This window comes from Episyrphus balteatus, chromosome 2 (genome assembly GCF_945859705.1).
Source record: "Episyrphus balteatus chromosome 2, idEpiBalt1.1, whole genome shotgun sequence".
Classification (NCBI taxonomy): domain Eukaryota; kingdom Metazoa; phylum Arthropoda; class Insecta; order Diptera; family Syrphidae; genus Episyrphus; species Episyrphus balteatus.
This window is the reverse complement of record NC_079135.1, coordinates 18,543,841-18,558,803: the sequence shown is the minus strand read 5'-3', so window position 1 is coordinate 18,558,803 and position 14,963 is coordinate 18,543,841. Positions and strand designations below refer to the sequence as shown.

Genomic DNA, 14,963 nt, shown 5'->3' with positions numbered 1-14,963 from the left:
TACGTTAAAAATTCTTTTAAAAAATAGGTGTTTTTCAAAAAATCATATTTTGAGAACTAGCGCCTTAGAAAAAAATACCCGTATAAGACATTTTAATACCTTTTTTTTATTAACTTTCCTTTAGAATAAGCCATATTGTCGAAAAAAATAACCACTTTGACAAAGTTTTTTTTAATTTTCCGTTTTAAAAAACGAACTTCTTTTGAATTTGTTTAGATTTTTTTCATTACTTACGTAATTCTTGTATCAAAATTGTCTGTCGATAAAAAAAATCAATTCTCTACGACTTAGCGTTTAAAAAATTGATTTTTCTAAAAGAATTTTTTTTTGTTTTCAATTAGGTACTTCGTTGGGAAACACGAAAAAAACAAAAATATTTTAAGATCTTAGCTCAAAACCTTGGTAGATAGAGCTTTATTTTGATTTATTGATGGTGCAATTTACTTATGGATCAATAAAATTATAAATAAATAAATAAAAAAAAAATTAAGATCTCAAGTCAAAGATAATTTTATGACGAAATCTAAAAGTATTAAGTTTTTAACATCGAACAATTTAATAAATGCTATTGAATAATAGGTAAGTGAGTCTCTCTTCAAACCGAAGTTTCTTTTTTATATTTACTTATATCTTCAAAAGTAGATATTTGTTCTCAAAACATTTGGTTTTCAGATTTTGACTATGTATAAATTAATAACATTATTAAAAATTGAATAAAAATAAATAATATATTCAAGTTATTCAACGTTAAATTAAAAAAAAAAATTTAGTATCGATTTTTTTTATATTTGATATGATGATTAATGTCGTTTTCGATTGGCTCTTCGGAAGCGTCCGGAATCATTCAGAAGCCTTCTAAAACTGTTTTATTCGCACGAAAATGACAGAAAAAACGCTTCTCAGAAGAGAAATTCTCTTCTCGATTCAAAATCAGAATCCAGTCAAGAAGCACTAATACATCAATATTCAAAAGTCAAAATAATCACTCAATCAGTTTTTTTTTTGTTTTTTTTTTTTTTAAATTATTTTTTTAATTTACTTTCAAACAAATAAACGCATTATTATACTTACTTAAAATATTTTACCAACCATCTATCCCAATAATTTGTTGAATATTACCGTTTTTGAATATTAATTTATAATATTTCGTTTGAAGGAAAAAAAATTATTTAATATTTGACGCTTGAAAGTTCACAATTTTATTTGATTATTAACAAATACAGATATAAAATTTCAGATTTGAGTGACAGCGATTCAAACTGTTTTATTGGATTTCAGAATGAGTGAATCCTTGAGTGAAACCAATCGAAAACGACATAATTCTTCCAAATGTCTGTCATGAACTTACTTTATTTAAAAAATTTTTGAAACAGATAAACCATGATGATAACGTTTGCTTTTGTTTTTGGTTTTGTTTTTGTTTTTGTTTTTGTTTTTGTTTTTGTTTTTGTTTTTGTTTTTGTTTTTGTTTTTGTTTTTGTTTTTGTTTTTGTTTTTGTTTTTGTTTTTGTTTTTGTTTTTGTTTTTGTTTTTGTTTTTGTTTTTGTTTTTGTTTTTGTTTTTGTTTTTGTTTTTATTTTTATTTTTATTTTTATTTTTATTTTATTTTTTTTTTTTTTTGTTAAAATAATTATGTTGTATAAAAAACTGATTATTCTTTTTTCCCTTATTATTTCATAGCTTCTTTGCTAAAGCCTGGTACGCTGCTCGCGCTAAATTTTAGCCGAGATAAAATTCCCATACAAGTTATCGATAACTTGTATGGGATCCATTTTATCTCGGCTAAAAATTTTCGATAATTTGTATGGGAGCTAAAATTTAGCGCGAGCAGCGTACCAGGCTTAAGTGGTCAATTTACAAATAGAAGCTAAAAATTTTTCCTTTGAATTATCTTTCACTTAGGGCCAATTTTTCAATAGTCAGTTAAACAGTCAGTTAGTACTTATTCCTAAGGATAAAGAAAAAATCAATTTTTCAACAAGCAGATATAGCTTATTCCTAAGAATAAAACTATCTGCTTCTTTCGGAGACGAATAAAAATTATTCTAAGGAATAATCTCAACAAAAATATTGTGTCAGTTGTCAAAGCTGTTTTGAAAGAATTAAAAAAAAAAAATACAGTGGAACACAAGAAAACAAAAACAATCATGAATAAAAATGACGTTTAATTTTAAATATTTTTGAATTTGACAATTTTTTTTTTGTTATTCTGTAGAATAAATTATTCTTGATTGAAAAATTCAATGTTTTTATCTGACTGTTTATGAGCCTAATAACTTTATTCGTCGAACAGTGAAAAAAAAAAAAATTCTTTGAACAGATGACAATAATTCGCTGGCTGAGAATTTAAGGTTGTATTTCATACAAAATACAAATAATGAGTTTTATACCTACACCAAAATTTTCGTAATTTCAACGACTTCCAGGATAAATTAAAAAAAAATTTTTTTTTAAACAAATTTATTTCGACGATACTGGTAAAAAAAACTTCCATGGTTTTACACAAATTGATTAATATAATAATAATATAATAATTGATTAATATAATAATTCCGTGTACCTATAATTCAACAAAAGCAGGAATTTTTGTTTTGTATAAATGCAACTACGTGATTTGTGGTATTTTTTCTGTTATTAAAAATCAATACATTGCTATGTAACTACCCGACAAACAATTTTGGTTCTATAAAGCTTTACAGATGCAATTGTTGCTTCTGTAAAGCATTATGGAAGCAAAATTGTTAGTATGGTATTTTATCCAAAAAACCAGCCTTAAAAATTTTGAGATCGATTTTCTCAAATCTAAGGTGAGTTGACATATACAACCCTATAATTTTCAGCCAGATATATGTATATCCTCAAATCCATAAAACTAACTAAAAAAAATACATAAAATTGGCTTTTAACTTCAAATGCATTCTATTAAAAAAAAAATCAATTTCAATTAAAAAATCTAAAACTACCAATAAAAATCAACAACCCACAAAAAAAATATTGGAGCTTTGGCAGCATTGTTTCATTAACATATTCCATTGTGACCCAACCATATTCAAAACACAAATCAATTTTATTCACAATCTCAATATTTAACCCAATACTCAAACCATTATTCCAACCATATGTTTTTGACATCACAAAACGTCAACTTTTTTTGGTATGCGCATTGTTGTTGTTGCGTTGCTGTCAGTGTATCATCCTCCATCCAACTTTCTCCCGCAAAACAAAACGAACGCAGGCAACTACAATACACGAATTCCACGAATAAAAATTTTACACAGAAAAAAAAATCTAAAAAGAGTACGTGTCCCTCTCGGCTTCTAATCATCATTTTGTTATTTCGTCAAAGTCTTGTATCTTCTCACCTTTATTTATCAATTTTTTGGTTTGATAAAATTGTTTAGTTTTTTATTTCACAATCGACATTCAATATTTTGTATAGTTGAGAAGTGACAGTCACAAAATAATCGTCGTGTGGGAGTATTCAAAAGGGGCGGAATACAAAACATAAACCAAATTCAATTTCTGTTAAAGAAATCCCAAAAAAAACTTTCAAATCAATGTACAATCCGCTTTCCATCCGCCAAGTCGACCTAATTCGATTTAAACATCAAATTCTTGTATAGTTCAATCGAAAATAACAAAAGAAACAAAGTTAAAGGCTTTTTCTGGCCAAGACCACGACCCCACTCCACATTCACACAATGTCAGTGTCAAGGCAGGTCCGCAATTATTCGTTTGTTTATGTTCTACTTGGTTTTTTGGTCTGTACAGCATTTGGTTATTTCTCTTCACCCTCGTCGTCATCGTCGAATTCGAATGATGACAAAAGTTGTTTCTGTGAGGTAAGTATTTTGTTACGAGGGAAGAGTCTTTTTTCTTGAGGAGGTTGTTATTAAAATACGTGTCTCATTTACAGCTCAAAGGTTCAATAAACGATTGCAGTTGCAACGTGGACACTGTCGATCATTTTAACAATGTTAAAATCTATCCCCGTTTAAAAAGTCTCCTTGTGAAGAATTATTTTCGATTTTACAAAGTTAATCTGCAACAGGATTGTCCATTTTGGCCAGATGATAGCAAATGTGCTATGAAATTTTGTCATGTGGAACATTGCGAGGAGAAGAATATCCCAGCTGGAATTAAGGAGACGAGCGATGAGATGCCAGCTTTTAAAGTGAGTCAAATTAAGAATTACAAAATTATAAAAAAATGAAAGTCAAGTCGCGGAATTCCTCTGCATAATTTTAAAATTTTAAGTTTTTTTTGAGAATTAGATAATATTTATTTCGATTTTTTGTTATTTGCCTTTTTTTTGTTTGTTTTCATTCATTTTTAACGACGTCGTCGGACGAACGGGTTTTGATGATGATATTCACTTTGAATTAAGTCACGGAATTATCATCATTCGGCCGACCCATTGGCATAGATAAAATGGCAAATGGCAATAAATCGAGTATTTCATAAGAATTTTTTCGGTTAAATGATAACGAAGCTGACTGACGAGTTGGCTAACATATGTATGATTTGTATTTTGTACTACGTCATTTTCTCAAGGTTAGAATTGAGTGTAAACTATATAGATTCTGTTTGTAAATTGTTTAATGGTTTGGATTTAATTTTGAAAAGATAGTTAGTCAGTTCTGGGTTTTATGAAATTTAGTTTTAATTACTTGGAATGAGTAGTGTCGAAAGGTAGTCGAGCGTAATTAAGAGACAGTCAGCGAAAGAGGGAAAAGTAATAATAGAATCGGTTGAGAAAACTTATTAAACCTAGCATAAATCAGACTTATTATAGAGATTTCTTTTTCTGTATTTCTTTCTTTCTTTAAATCGAATTAACTACTTAAGATGAGAAACAACTGAATAAACGAATTAAAAAAAATGAAAGTCTCAATATTTTGATAGTAAGTGAGTGAGAAGTACCTATGTATTGTTAAAAAACTTCGTTCAAAGTTCGAGATTTCCGAAGATCTCCACACTTTTAAAAATATAAAATAGGTAAACACTATACTTTGTTGACATTTTTTTTTTTGTTTGCCAAACACAAATTATTTAGAATTTAGATAGTTGATTGTAAACTCCCACAAAGTTTGATCGTAAAAAAAAATAAGGTACATTCACCTCAGTACAAACGCCTACGCAATGAAGAAAATACGAAGATCAGAATTGTGATTAGGGGGGTTCACATTGACTAACTTACCGGACAGACCAGCCGCCATTTGGTCTGATCTGATGCTGTTTTGATAGTGTGAACACCCATCCGACAGCCTGTCCGGTTTGCCGGATGGTTTTCAAAAAATTTTGATTTTTTGGTGGTCGGACGAACATGTTAGTCAATTAAACGACATGTCTGTCCGGCAGACAGTGATAATCCATTGTCTCTAATTTGAGAGCAGAATAGGGTAAAGATATATTAGGGGTATTCACGTAAACGCGGAAAACCCATAGAAACCGTAGAAACCGTAGAATTTTCTATCGGTAGAAATGAGCTGTCAAAATTTGTATGGGAAAAATATTCCGCAAATCATAGAATTTTATCTCACAAATTTGAAGCAGAAACCGTAGAAAATATAATCTGATAAACTTTGGGTGTGTTCAATCACCTATCGGATAGGCTATCTGGGATCCCCGTATCTGGAATATCTTTTTGAACGCGATTTATGTCTTATTATTCAGATAACCACAAATAAAATATGTTAATATTGAAAAGAATATATTATTTTATTTGAGCAAATTAAATTTTTTTATTGTTGCATAGTATTTGCAAAATTAGCTTAACTTAATTTTTTTAATTAAACAAATTTTATAAGTTCAATTTGACATTTAACAAACAGCTGTTTGTTTCCCTTGTTTACGCAATTATTTTCTGCTGGGGTGTTCATTTAAACCTTTTGCGTAATTTTCTATTTTTCTGCAAAGTAGAAAATTATCTCGTTACGTGAATACCCTTATTAAAAATAAGCTGAAAAGTGGGTTTTGATGAAAATTGTCTGATGAGTGTGAACGAAAAATATAATTCGGCCATCAGGCCAAATGACAACGGGTCTGTCCGGTAAGTTGGTCAATGTGAACCCCCCTATTGACAATATTTTTGGTGATTTTACTCTTCAAAGTAATAAATTATTCATTTGTTGACAATTTTAGTTTGTTATGGGGTTTTCGTTTGGTACAAAAATCAATTAATTTTTGTATTTAGATCTATCAGAAAATTGATTTTTTTCAATTTTTGCCTTCGTTTGGCCAAAAAAATTGATTTATTTTTTGATTTTAGATCAGTTTTCCAGATCTGGATTTTTTGGCAGATTTACCCCTCTTTTACTAATGTCGTTTTCTTCCACTCCAATGAGAGTACCCTTTTAGTACTTACTTTTGCACTTTTGAAGGTTTTGTGTTCTTTGACGCCACAAAAGTGTAAAAAAAAAATTACTCCGGAGTAATTTTAGTACTACGGAGTACCCCGGATTTACTCCACATTTTTAGTCAGATTTACACCGATTTGCACACGCACTTGCACACACACTTATGAGGTCTGTTCCAGACTTTTTGTGCACTAAATTAGGGAGTCTGTCAAATTAATGAGAGTTGGGAGAGAATTCTCTCAGAAGGAAATACAACTACGAAAGACTGCCAAAAAGTCTGGAACAAGTTGAACACCATTATACAACACAATTTCATATTTTATGCTTTATTCGATAAACATTAACACTTTTTTAATGCAAAAAACACGTAAACGCGATTCAATTTAAAAAAATCACTACAATTTGATTTGTTTTCTTCTTTTTTTTATTTGTTTGACATACGTCAACTTTTCATTTGGCAGAACTCATATTTCTGCCGGAAGAAATTCTTTGGGCTAAATTTGTCAGGGTGGGGAAATTTTTTACTCTCTCGTGAGCGCTCTCTTCTACACAATTTTTGAAGTTGGGAACAGACTCTGACCAAAAATAACCAAATATTACTAAATTCGGCAGTTGCAAACTGAGTGTGGAACGGACCTATAAATTTGGAGTTTGACATTTTAAAATTTTGTTTGAAAATTGAAGAATGCGAAAAGTTTTTCTTTCAAACTCTTTTGTAGTTAACAGAAAACAACCATTATGAATATATTTTCTACTGTATTATATTCCGCCAGATATATTTCTTCCATTTTTTCATTAATTCTTCACTTTTTCCAAAATGAAATTGAAAACCGAATAAAAAAAAATTCCGCCAGTGTTCTTTATCAATAAAAAAAATCCTGTGCCATATAACAAAAAAAAATCCCATTTTTTTCTGCGTTGATGGGATATTTTTATTTTACAATTATAAAATCAAACTAAGAGTGTGTGTCAATTAGGCTGAAAAAACCGATCAGAAGCATAATTAAAAATAAGCTTCTGCACGAAGACGCAAAGCGCGAGACGAACATAAGAGCAAAGGAGAAATAAAGTTCGAAAAAAAGGGAAGGAAGATTTTCTACCGTGAGTCTCTGGTAAAAAATTTTGTGACTCTTTTTGACGTTTTTCTTTGATCTTGTTCTTTTTTTTTTGCTGTTCTGCTTTATTTTATTTCGTCAGTTGCGGAATCTGCTTTGTCGGTTGTGTATTATTTGCGTGTATAGTAACTTTTTTAATTTATTCAAAAGTTTTCGTTGCACATAGACCCCGCACGGGAGTTGTTTTTTTTTTTTTTTTTGTATATTTTGGTGTTTTTTTGTACATAATCTGCTTCTACACGAAGACGTAGACGCACAAGATGCACATAAGAGCAAAGGAGAAATAGATCTTTCTCTCTCTCTTGTTCTTATGTGCATCTCGTGCGTCTACGTCTTCCTGTAGAAGTCATCATACGAAAACAAGAACAAAATAAAACCAAAGAAAAAAACTGTCAAATTTTCGTCTTCAAAAAAATAATACGTGTAGAAGCGCGTGACGTAGAGATGAGCAAAAAATCACGACCTGTGATTTTTAACCTGTGATTGACAAATCACAATCACTACCTGCGTGACGCACCGAAACGAAAATCAAAAGGAAATTGGAAGATGATTTCTGAGCCTTCGGTCTTCGTGTATTATGCTTCATATGTTATTAATATTAATTTTTCTTTTCAATTCATAAAATGTTTTCCCTAGCCCTGTTATCACTATTTTTTTTCAAGGAAATTATCCATTTTTGCCTTGTCACACACACAATTACATTAAAAAAAATTACTCTCATTATGTTCTTTCACTCGAGAAAAAGGAGTAAAAACTTAGAGTACCTACTCCTTAAAAGAGTGAAAGAAAACGACATAAAAAAGTCAGTTTTGTAAAACCAGAACTGTGATCTAAAATTTTTTGAAGCAAATTAGTCTAATTGAATCATTTATTTGCAAAACATGATAAGTCCATGATTTTAAATTTTTCAGGAGAAGAAAAAAACGTTCTATTTTCTTTTGATATGCGTAGAAAAATTTATAAAAAATATATTCTGTAGAACTCTTGCCTAGCTACAAAATACCGTTTCGTTTTTAATTTTTGGAGCGATAGCTCAAAAGATAAAAAATAAAAACGCTTTTGGACTTATCATACTTTGAAAATAAACGGATGTGAAATTAGTTTTTAAATGGATATGCAATTTTGCTTTTAGCCCCAGTCTATCAAACAATTGTATTTGAGAATAAAATACAATGTCCGGACTGCTAATTTAACTTTAAAGTAGCTTTAAACTTAAGATTTTCAGCCATTAATCTAATATACCATTTACATAAAAAGAAGCTGTTGTTTATTTTCAAAAGATGATAAGTCCGGGACTTATTCTGTTTTTGATGCTAAAAAAATATTTCGCGTAGCTGTAAAATCGGATATAGATGGAGTAGATAGTTGATATTTTAAAGACAGACGTGGTTATCCCTGGAGTACAAATTTAGTCAAAAAAACGAATTTTGAAAAAAAGTGGACTTATCATGTTTTGCAAATAAATGATTCAATTTGTTGGTAGATGTTTCGTCCATGATTTTTTTTATGAAAATTCTGAAAAATGAAAAATCGTCTAATACGCTCAAATTTAGACTTATAAATTATAAATTTAGACGTTTAAAACCAATATCAATTGCTTTTCTAATCTCCATTTAGGGATTACTAAAACAAAATTTTGTGTAGGGAACTAAAAAATGCCCAAAATTATTATTTTTTTTTAAATTCAAACTCCACCTCCATTTGAATCTGGCAAAAAAAAATACATACATAATTCTATCCAAATTTGACCTTGAAAAACCTATGACCATATCACTATTGTTCGTTTTAGGACTATCGGGCAACCTTAGATAAATGCAATTAAAAAATTTCTCTTCATTTACTTGCATTTACTCCTCAGTGTGTACTTTTTTTTTAATAATAACGCGAACATTTTGTCATCTTAATTTATCAATACAAAACTATATAGATATGTAGCTACGTATATTTTTTTTTGCAATCATATTTAGAACAAACAAAAATAAGTTTTCCCATAACGTTACTCAATATGAGCTTCTGTTTTTGATAATGAAGTGACTTACTCATATTGCCGATACTCCACCTGTATAGATAGTTTTTTTCTTTCTTGTACGTTGTACTGATAAAAAAAGAATAAGTTTGCAATCATTTCTAGCAATAAATTTGTTAATCATAAGCAAGTTTATTACTTGCTAGCAATCACGTCTCCATGTTTACTATCATTCGATGAATGAAAAAAAAAAAAAAATGCTTACGTTTACGAAATTAAGTATAGTAATGTATGTATGTAAGTATATTCGTATTTATACATGCCTGTAAAAGTAATTAGCACTCTACTCATCTGCTGATTACATTGTATTATAATTTTGTTCGCATGTTATTATCTACATAATATGTAGATACTTGAGTAATTACAACAAAATTATATTATTTGTTATCAATGCTATAGGGCAATTAATGCAGGTATTAGTTTCACTTTTTTTTTAAGTTACTAGTATTTACACAAGTGATAATACTAGCGAATATTTTTTAATACTCAGTGTCAGGAGCTAAGTACTTTCTCTTTTGTATTTTTTTAGCAAACATGAATTTAAATTTAAAAAAATGCATTCTACCAATCAATGGAATTATGATCTTTTAGACATCAAAATCATAACTGCGCCAAATAAGAGAAAAAGAATAGCCACATTTTCCCACACTACTTATCTATTTACATAATTTCACTTATCAAACAAGATTAATCTTATGCCAAATAATCTTAAATGAAACGCAAACATAATTAATTAATTAATTAGCAAATAAGAACACTTTTCGTAGTCAAACAAAACAAAAATCACATAATCTAAAATCTAAAAAAATAAAATGCACGGCTGCATCGCACGAACTTGCTCTTAGAACTAACAACTTTTGATATAAAAATTTGGTAAATGCATAAAAAAAACTTAAAATTCTTTCTTGAAATTGAGCTCCAAAAATAAGTATGCAGTTTCTTTTATAAAGATACATTTTTAGATTTTCAAAATCGTTAGAGTCGTTTTTTAAAAAAGTAATTTTTTATAAATAATTTTTTGGAAAAAATAAAATTAAAAATAAATTTGGTATGCCATTTGTAGAAACTTTAAATCAACACATTTTCGAATTTTTTTTTTAAATCCAAAATTTTTTTTTCAAAATTTTGTTTTTGATTTATATTAAGGCAATATAAATGTTTTTGCATAAAAAAATCGTTAAAATTGAACTAGTAATTTGGAAGATAATTTGAAAATTAAAAAACGGTCCTATTGGAGGAACCGTTAATAAGGATTTTTGAAAAAAAAAAAAACATTTTTCATTAGAAGATAGACCTTATTTCAAAACTTTTAATTGGTTTTTTTTTTTGATAAAAATCGTAAGAGCCCTTTTTGAGAAAATTTAACTTTTCCAAAATTTGTATATGACAAATACTATTATTTTTGGTAAAAAAAATTAATTCCAAAAATCCCTCTGTACAGGAAAAATTGCTACATACCAAGTTTGCAGTAGATCGGCCTATCCGTTAAGGCTGTAGCTCCTTATACAGACAGACAGACATCCTAATAGAATGACATACCTACTTTCGAGACCCACTTTTTTCGCATTCTCTATTATCGTAATAATCATGGAATATTGTTATCTCAACTTTTTTTTTACGAATGCATAAATTGACATAAAGTATAGGTACTTTCGCAAGTAAATATAGAATCATGACCTAACGCAAAATTATAATCAGTCAATTTGTAAATGTATTTAAACGCGATGCTAGTTATCACAATTTTCACACTATGTTCCTCTGATTATATCAATACCGTCGTCATATGCAACTAGTTTGGCGACCTTAATGGAGATAGATCGGTATACTTCAAAAATCTCTTAATATTTCTTTTATTTTCTTGTTGAAAGTCATGACAAATTTGCCTCGAATGTGGTATAAAACTTCAGATCGTGATACTCTTTACCTATTGAAGTCAAAATTTATCTCGGAATTTTTCCCTTGGATCGTTCGGTTTTTCACTCTTCTCGCAAGATTATACACCGTATAAAAATGAAGTTATCAATATTTTAATCCTTTTCTTTATTTTTATCATTCCAGTACAGCAAAGAAGGTCAAATGCTTGGTTGTGAGGATGACGACTTCAATACTGAGCTCGGTTTTCTTGACACCAGTATAAGTGATCATGTTCATAAAGAATTCGCCAAATGGGCAGTTCACGACGAAGCCGAAGAAGACTTTTGCATTCTCGATGACATGCAAAATGGAGCCCAATATGTCGATCTCTTACTCAATCCTGAACGTTACACTGGCTACAAGGGCGATTCTGCTCATCGAATATGGAAAAGTATCTACTTGGAGAATTGCTTCACAGCTAACAATCGAACCAAATCACTATCATCGTTTATTCCACAATTGGAACTACGAGATGTTTGTTTGGAACAAAAAGCTTTCTATCGATTGATCTCTGGTCTCCATACGAGTATCAATATTCATTTGTCATCAAAGTATTTACTCTCAGATTCAAGTGATTTTATACATCCAAAAGGTGTATGGGGTCATAATTTAGAAGAATTTAAAAGACGATTCGGTGCCAGTACTACGATGGGTGAAGGACCACACTGGCTTAAGAATTTGTATTTTATATATTTGGTGGAACTTCGGGCTCTTGCTAAAGCTGCACCATATTTAAGAAGAGAAGAATATTATACTGGAATCGCAGATGAAGATGAAGAAGTCAAATTGGCTATTAATGATTTGTTGAATGTTGTTGAGTAAGTTGTCAGGAATATTACAATCCACACAAATAGTAATCATTATATCTTTTTCAGAGCATTTCCATCACACTTTGATGAACACCTTCTGTTTTCCAATGGTTTTGGATCAATTAAACTCAAACACGACTACAAAGAGAAATTTAGAAATATTTCTAAAATAATGGATTGTGTTGGCTGTGACAAATGTCGACTTTGGGGAAAGTTACAAGTAAGTTTGATGAACTTTTTTTGGTTTGAGCTAAAAATGGATAACTATTTATTTCTTCTTTCAGACTCAGGGACTTGGAACAGCATTAAAAGTACTTTACTCAGAAAAATTAGAAATCGCCACCGAACATGGTCTATGGGACAATCATTTTACCTCGCCAGATGCAATATTTCGCTTGACAAGATCCGAAATTGTTGCTCTTTTTAATGCATTTGGAAGGTATGTGACTTTTTGATTTATATATAGTACAGGTAAAATAGTACACAAAATCAATCAATACAAAAAAATTGTGACCATCCTGAAATTTGGCAAAAAAGTTTCCATTTGCTATAAGAGTCCTGTTCCTTAGTTTTCTAGCGATATCCAATAAAACGCACTTTCAATAGAGTAGTTCTAGTACTAAATGTACTAGATCATCTACACATGAGTAAACTACCACCTCCAATGGAACGGGAGGCTAAATATGCCAATGCTTCGTATATAACGTCTAAGAACTTAAGTTTAAACTTTCAGTTCGTCATCGGAACCCAAAATAAAATGAATTATAGATTGAAAGGGTGTTTTTTTGTGTGAAAGGAATCATCAAAATCATCATTTTTAAAAGTAGTACCGGAAGAAAATCCATAATAATGTAATAATACGATAGAAGTAAAGTATTTTTCGAGCAAGGAAAAATTAAAGATTTTGGACGGAAATTTTATTGGAATGTATTTTTGTTTCCTTTTCTCCTAAAATCACCATGTCACTGAAAAAATAATTTTATTATTTGTTCTCCTTACAAATTCAACGTCCATCACAAAATTCCAAATCAAATCAGTGGCTTTTTGGGGCTTATAACAGAATTTAGTGATGGAAACTATCGAATGATTTGAACTATCGATAGTTAGTAACTGAATGATTTGAACTATCGAATAGTTCATTCATTCATTAATTCATTCGAATAAAAACTATCGAATAAAACTATCGAATAAAAACTATCGAATAAAAACTAGCGAATTAACTTTCGGATAAAAACTATCGAATAAAATAAAAAACTATTCGAATGAAAAAACTATCGTTTAAGAAAACTATTCGAATGAGAAAACTATCGAATAAAAAAAACTATTCGAATGAAAAACTATCGTTTAAGAAAACTATTCGAATGAATAAACTATCGAATAAAAAAAACTATTCGAATGAAAAACTATCGTTTAAGAAAATTATTCGAGTGAATAAACTATCGAATAAAAAAAACTATTCGAATGAAAAACTATCGTTTAACAAAACTATTTAAATGAAAAAAGTATCGTTTAAGAAAACTATTGGAATGAAAAAACTATCGATTAAAAAAATTATTTGCATGATAAACTATCGAATAAAAAAAAAACTATTCGAATGAAAAAACTATCGAATGAAAAAACTATTCGAATGAAAATAGTAACTAAATGAATGAATAGTTTAAAACTATCGAATGAATGAATATTTTATAACTCTTATAATCGATAGTTTGATTTGATTCGCAATTCCCATTGCAAATACAACATTTTTAATAGATTTCGTAAGGGTTCCTTTTATAACATTGATTGTAACGGACTTATCGCAGATTTTACTTATTTGACAAAAAATAAGCTTCCACTTCCACGTAAACAATTTATAGACTGCTTAGATTCTTGGCGCCTGTGGTCGATTTAACATTTTTATCAATTTTCATAGGGGTACCATTTTTGTTAAAAAAAATTTTTTTTTTTACAATTAAAAAATCTCAAAACTCAGACTAATATTCCTTTTATTTTTAAATTTCAGACTCTCAAACAGTATTTACGAGCTAGAAAACTTCCGTAAACTTTTAAGGTAACTGTAGATGCCACTCAACGTATTTTAGTATGGCAGTTAATTTGGACAACAAAATGTAACATCTTCCAAAAAAAAACAAACGAAGTTAAGATATTATACAAAATTCAGGGATCAATGTACCCCCGATATCATTCAATTCATTTAGATGTTTGTAGAACCCTTTATAAAATTCAAAGTTTTCCCATTTTGTGAGATCCTTTGGTGGTTCTTTTCCATAAATTAAAAAAAAAAATATGTAACTTTTGTCAATTTTAATGTGTGTAAGTGTGCTCTTAGCCAGTTATGTATAAAAATTTAAGTTTTTAAATTTAAAAAAGAAAATTTTTTAAAAAATTTAGAAAATTACTTAAAAATATTTACCTAAAAGAAAATTATTTTAATTTTTTTTTCTTTCAGTGTATATTGAAAAGATATAAAAAAAACAGAGATATAGAATTGTATATTATTGAATTTACATCACATATAACAAAATTTATTTTATAAGAAAAAATTGTTATAAAAATTTATAATTATTAATTATACTTTGTATATTTTTTAGTTAGTTTTTAAGTAATTTATTTGTATACAAAAGAAAGTTTGTATGTGTACCATTTATTATGATCTGCAATTTATTTTTAAGAAAATTAAAGAAAGAAGATGGTGAATTTTTACTTTTAAGTGTAAACAAATTTGTTGTTTTATTTATTT

At 29.0% G+C, this 14,963-nt stretch overlaps 1 protein-coding gene across 1 annotated transcript; it reads left to right on the top strand.

Moving 5' to 3' along the window:
- The first annotated feature begins 3,272 nt into the window (after positions 1-3,272).
- On the top strand, positions 3,273-14,577 carry LOC129910715 (ero1-like protein). The gene is made up of 6 exons (XM_055988204.1): positions 3,273-3,842; positions 3,917-4,174; positions 11,559-12,232; positions 12,290-12,443; positions 12,508-12,662; positions 14,226-14,577. The coding sequence occupies exons 1-6, from the start codon at positions 3,702-3,704 to the stop codon at positions 14,275-14,277; spliced, it is 1,434 nt and encodes a 477-aa protein (XP_055844179.1). The 5' UTR covers positions 3,273-3,701; the 3' UTR covers positions 14,278-14,577.
- Positions 14,578-14,963: the final 386 nt, after the last annotated feature.

What these genes read in the sequence shown, in the direction of transcription:
- LOC129910715 (XM_055988204.1), top strand. Translation starts at nt 3,702, where the DNA reads ATGTCAGTGTCAAGGCAGGTCCGCAATTATTCGTTTGTTTATGTTCTA. An exon ending in GATTTGTTGAATGTTGTTGA is followed by an intron (nt 12,233 to 12,289) that starts GTAAGTTGTCAG and finishes TATCTTTTTCAG; the next exon opens with AGCATTTCCATCACACTTTG. An exon ending in CTTTTTAATGCATTTGGAAG is followed by an intron (nt 12,663 to 14,225) that starts GTATGTGACTTT and finishes TTTAAATTTCAG; the next exon opens with ACTCTCAAACAGTATTTACG.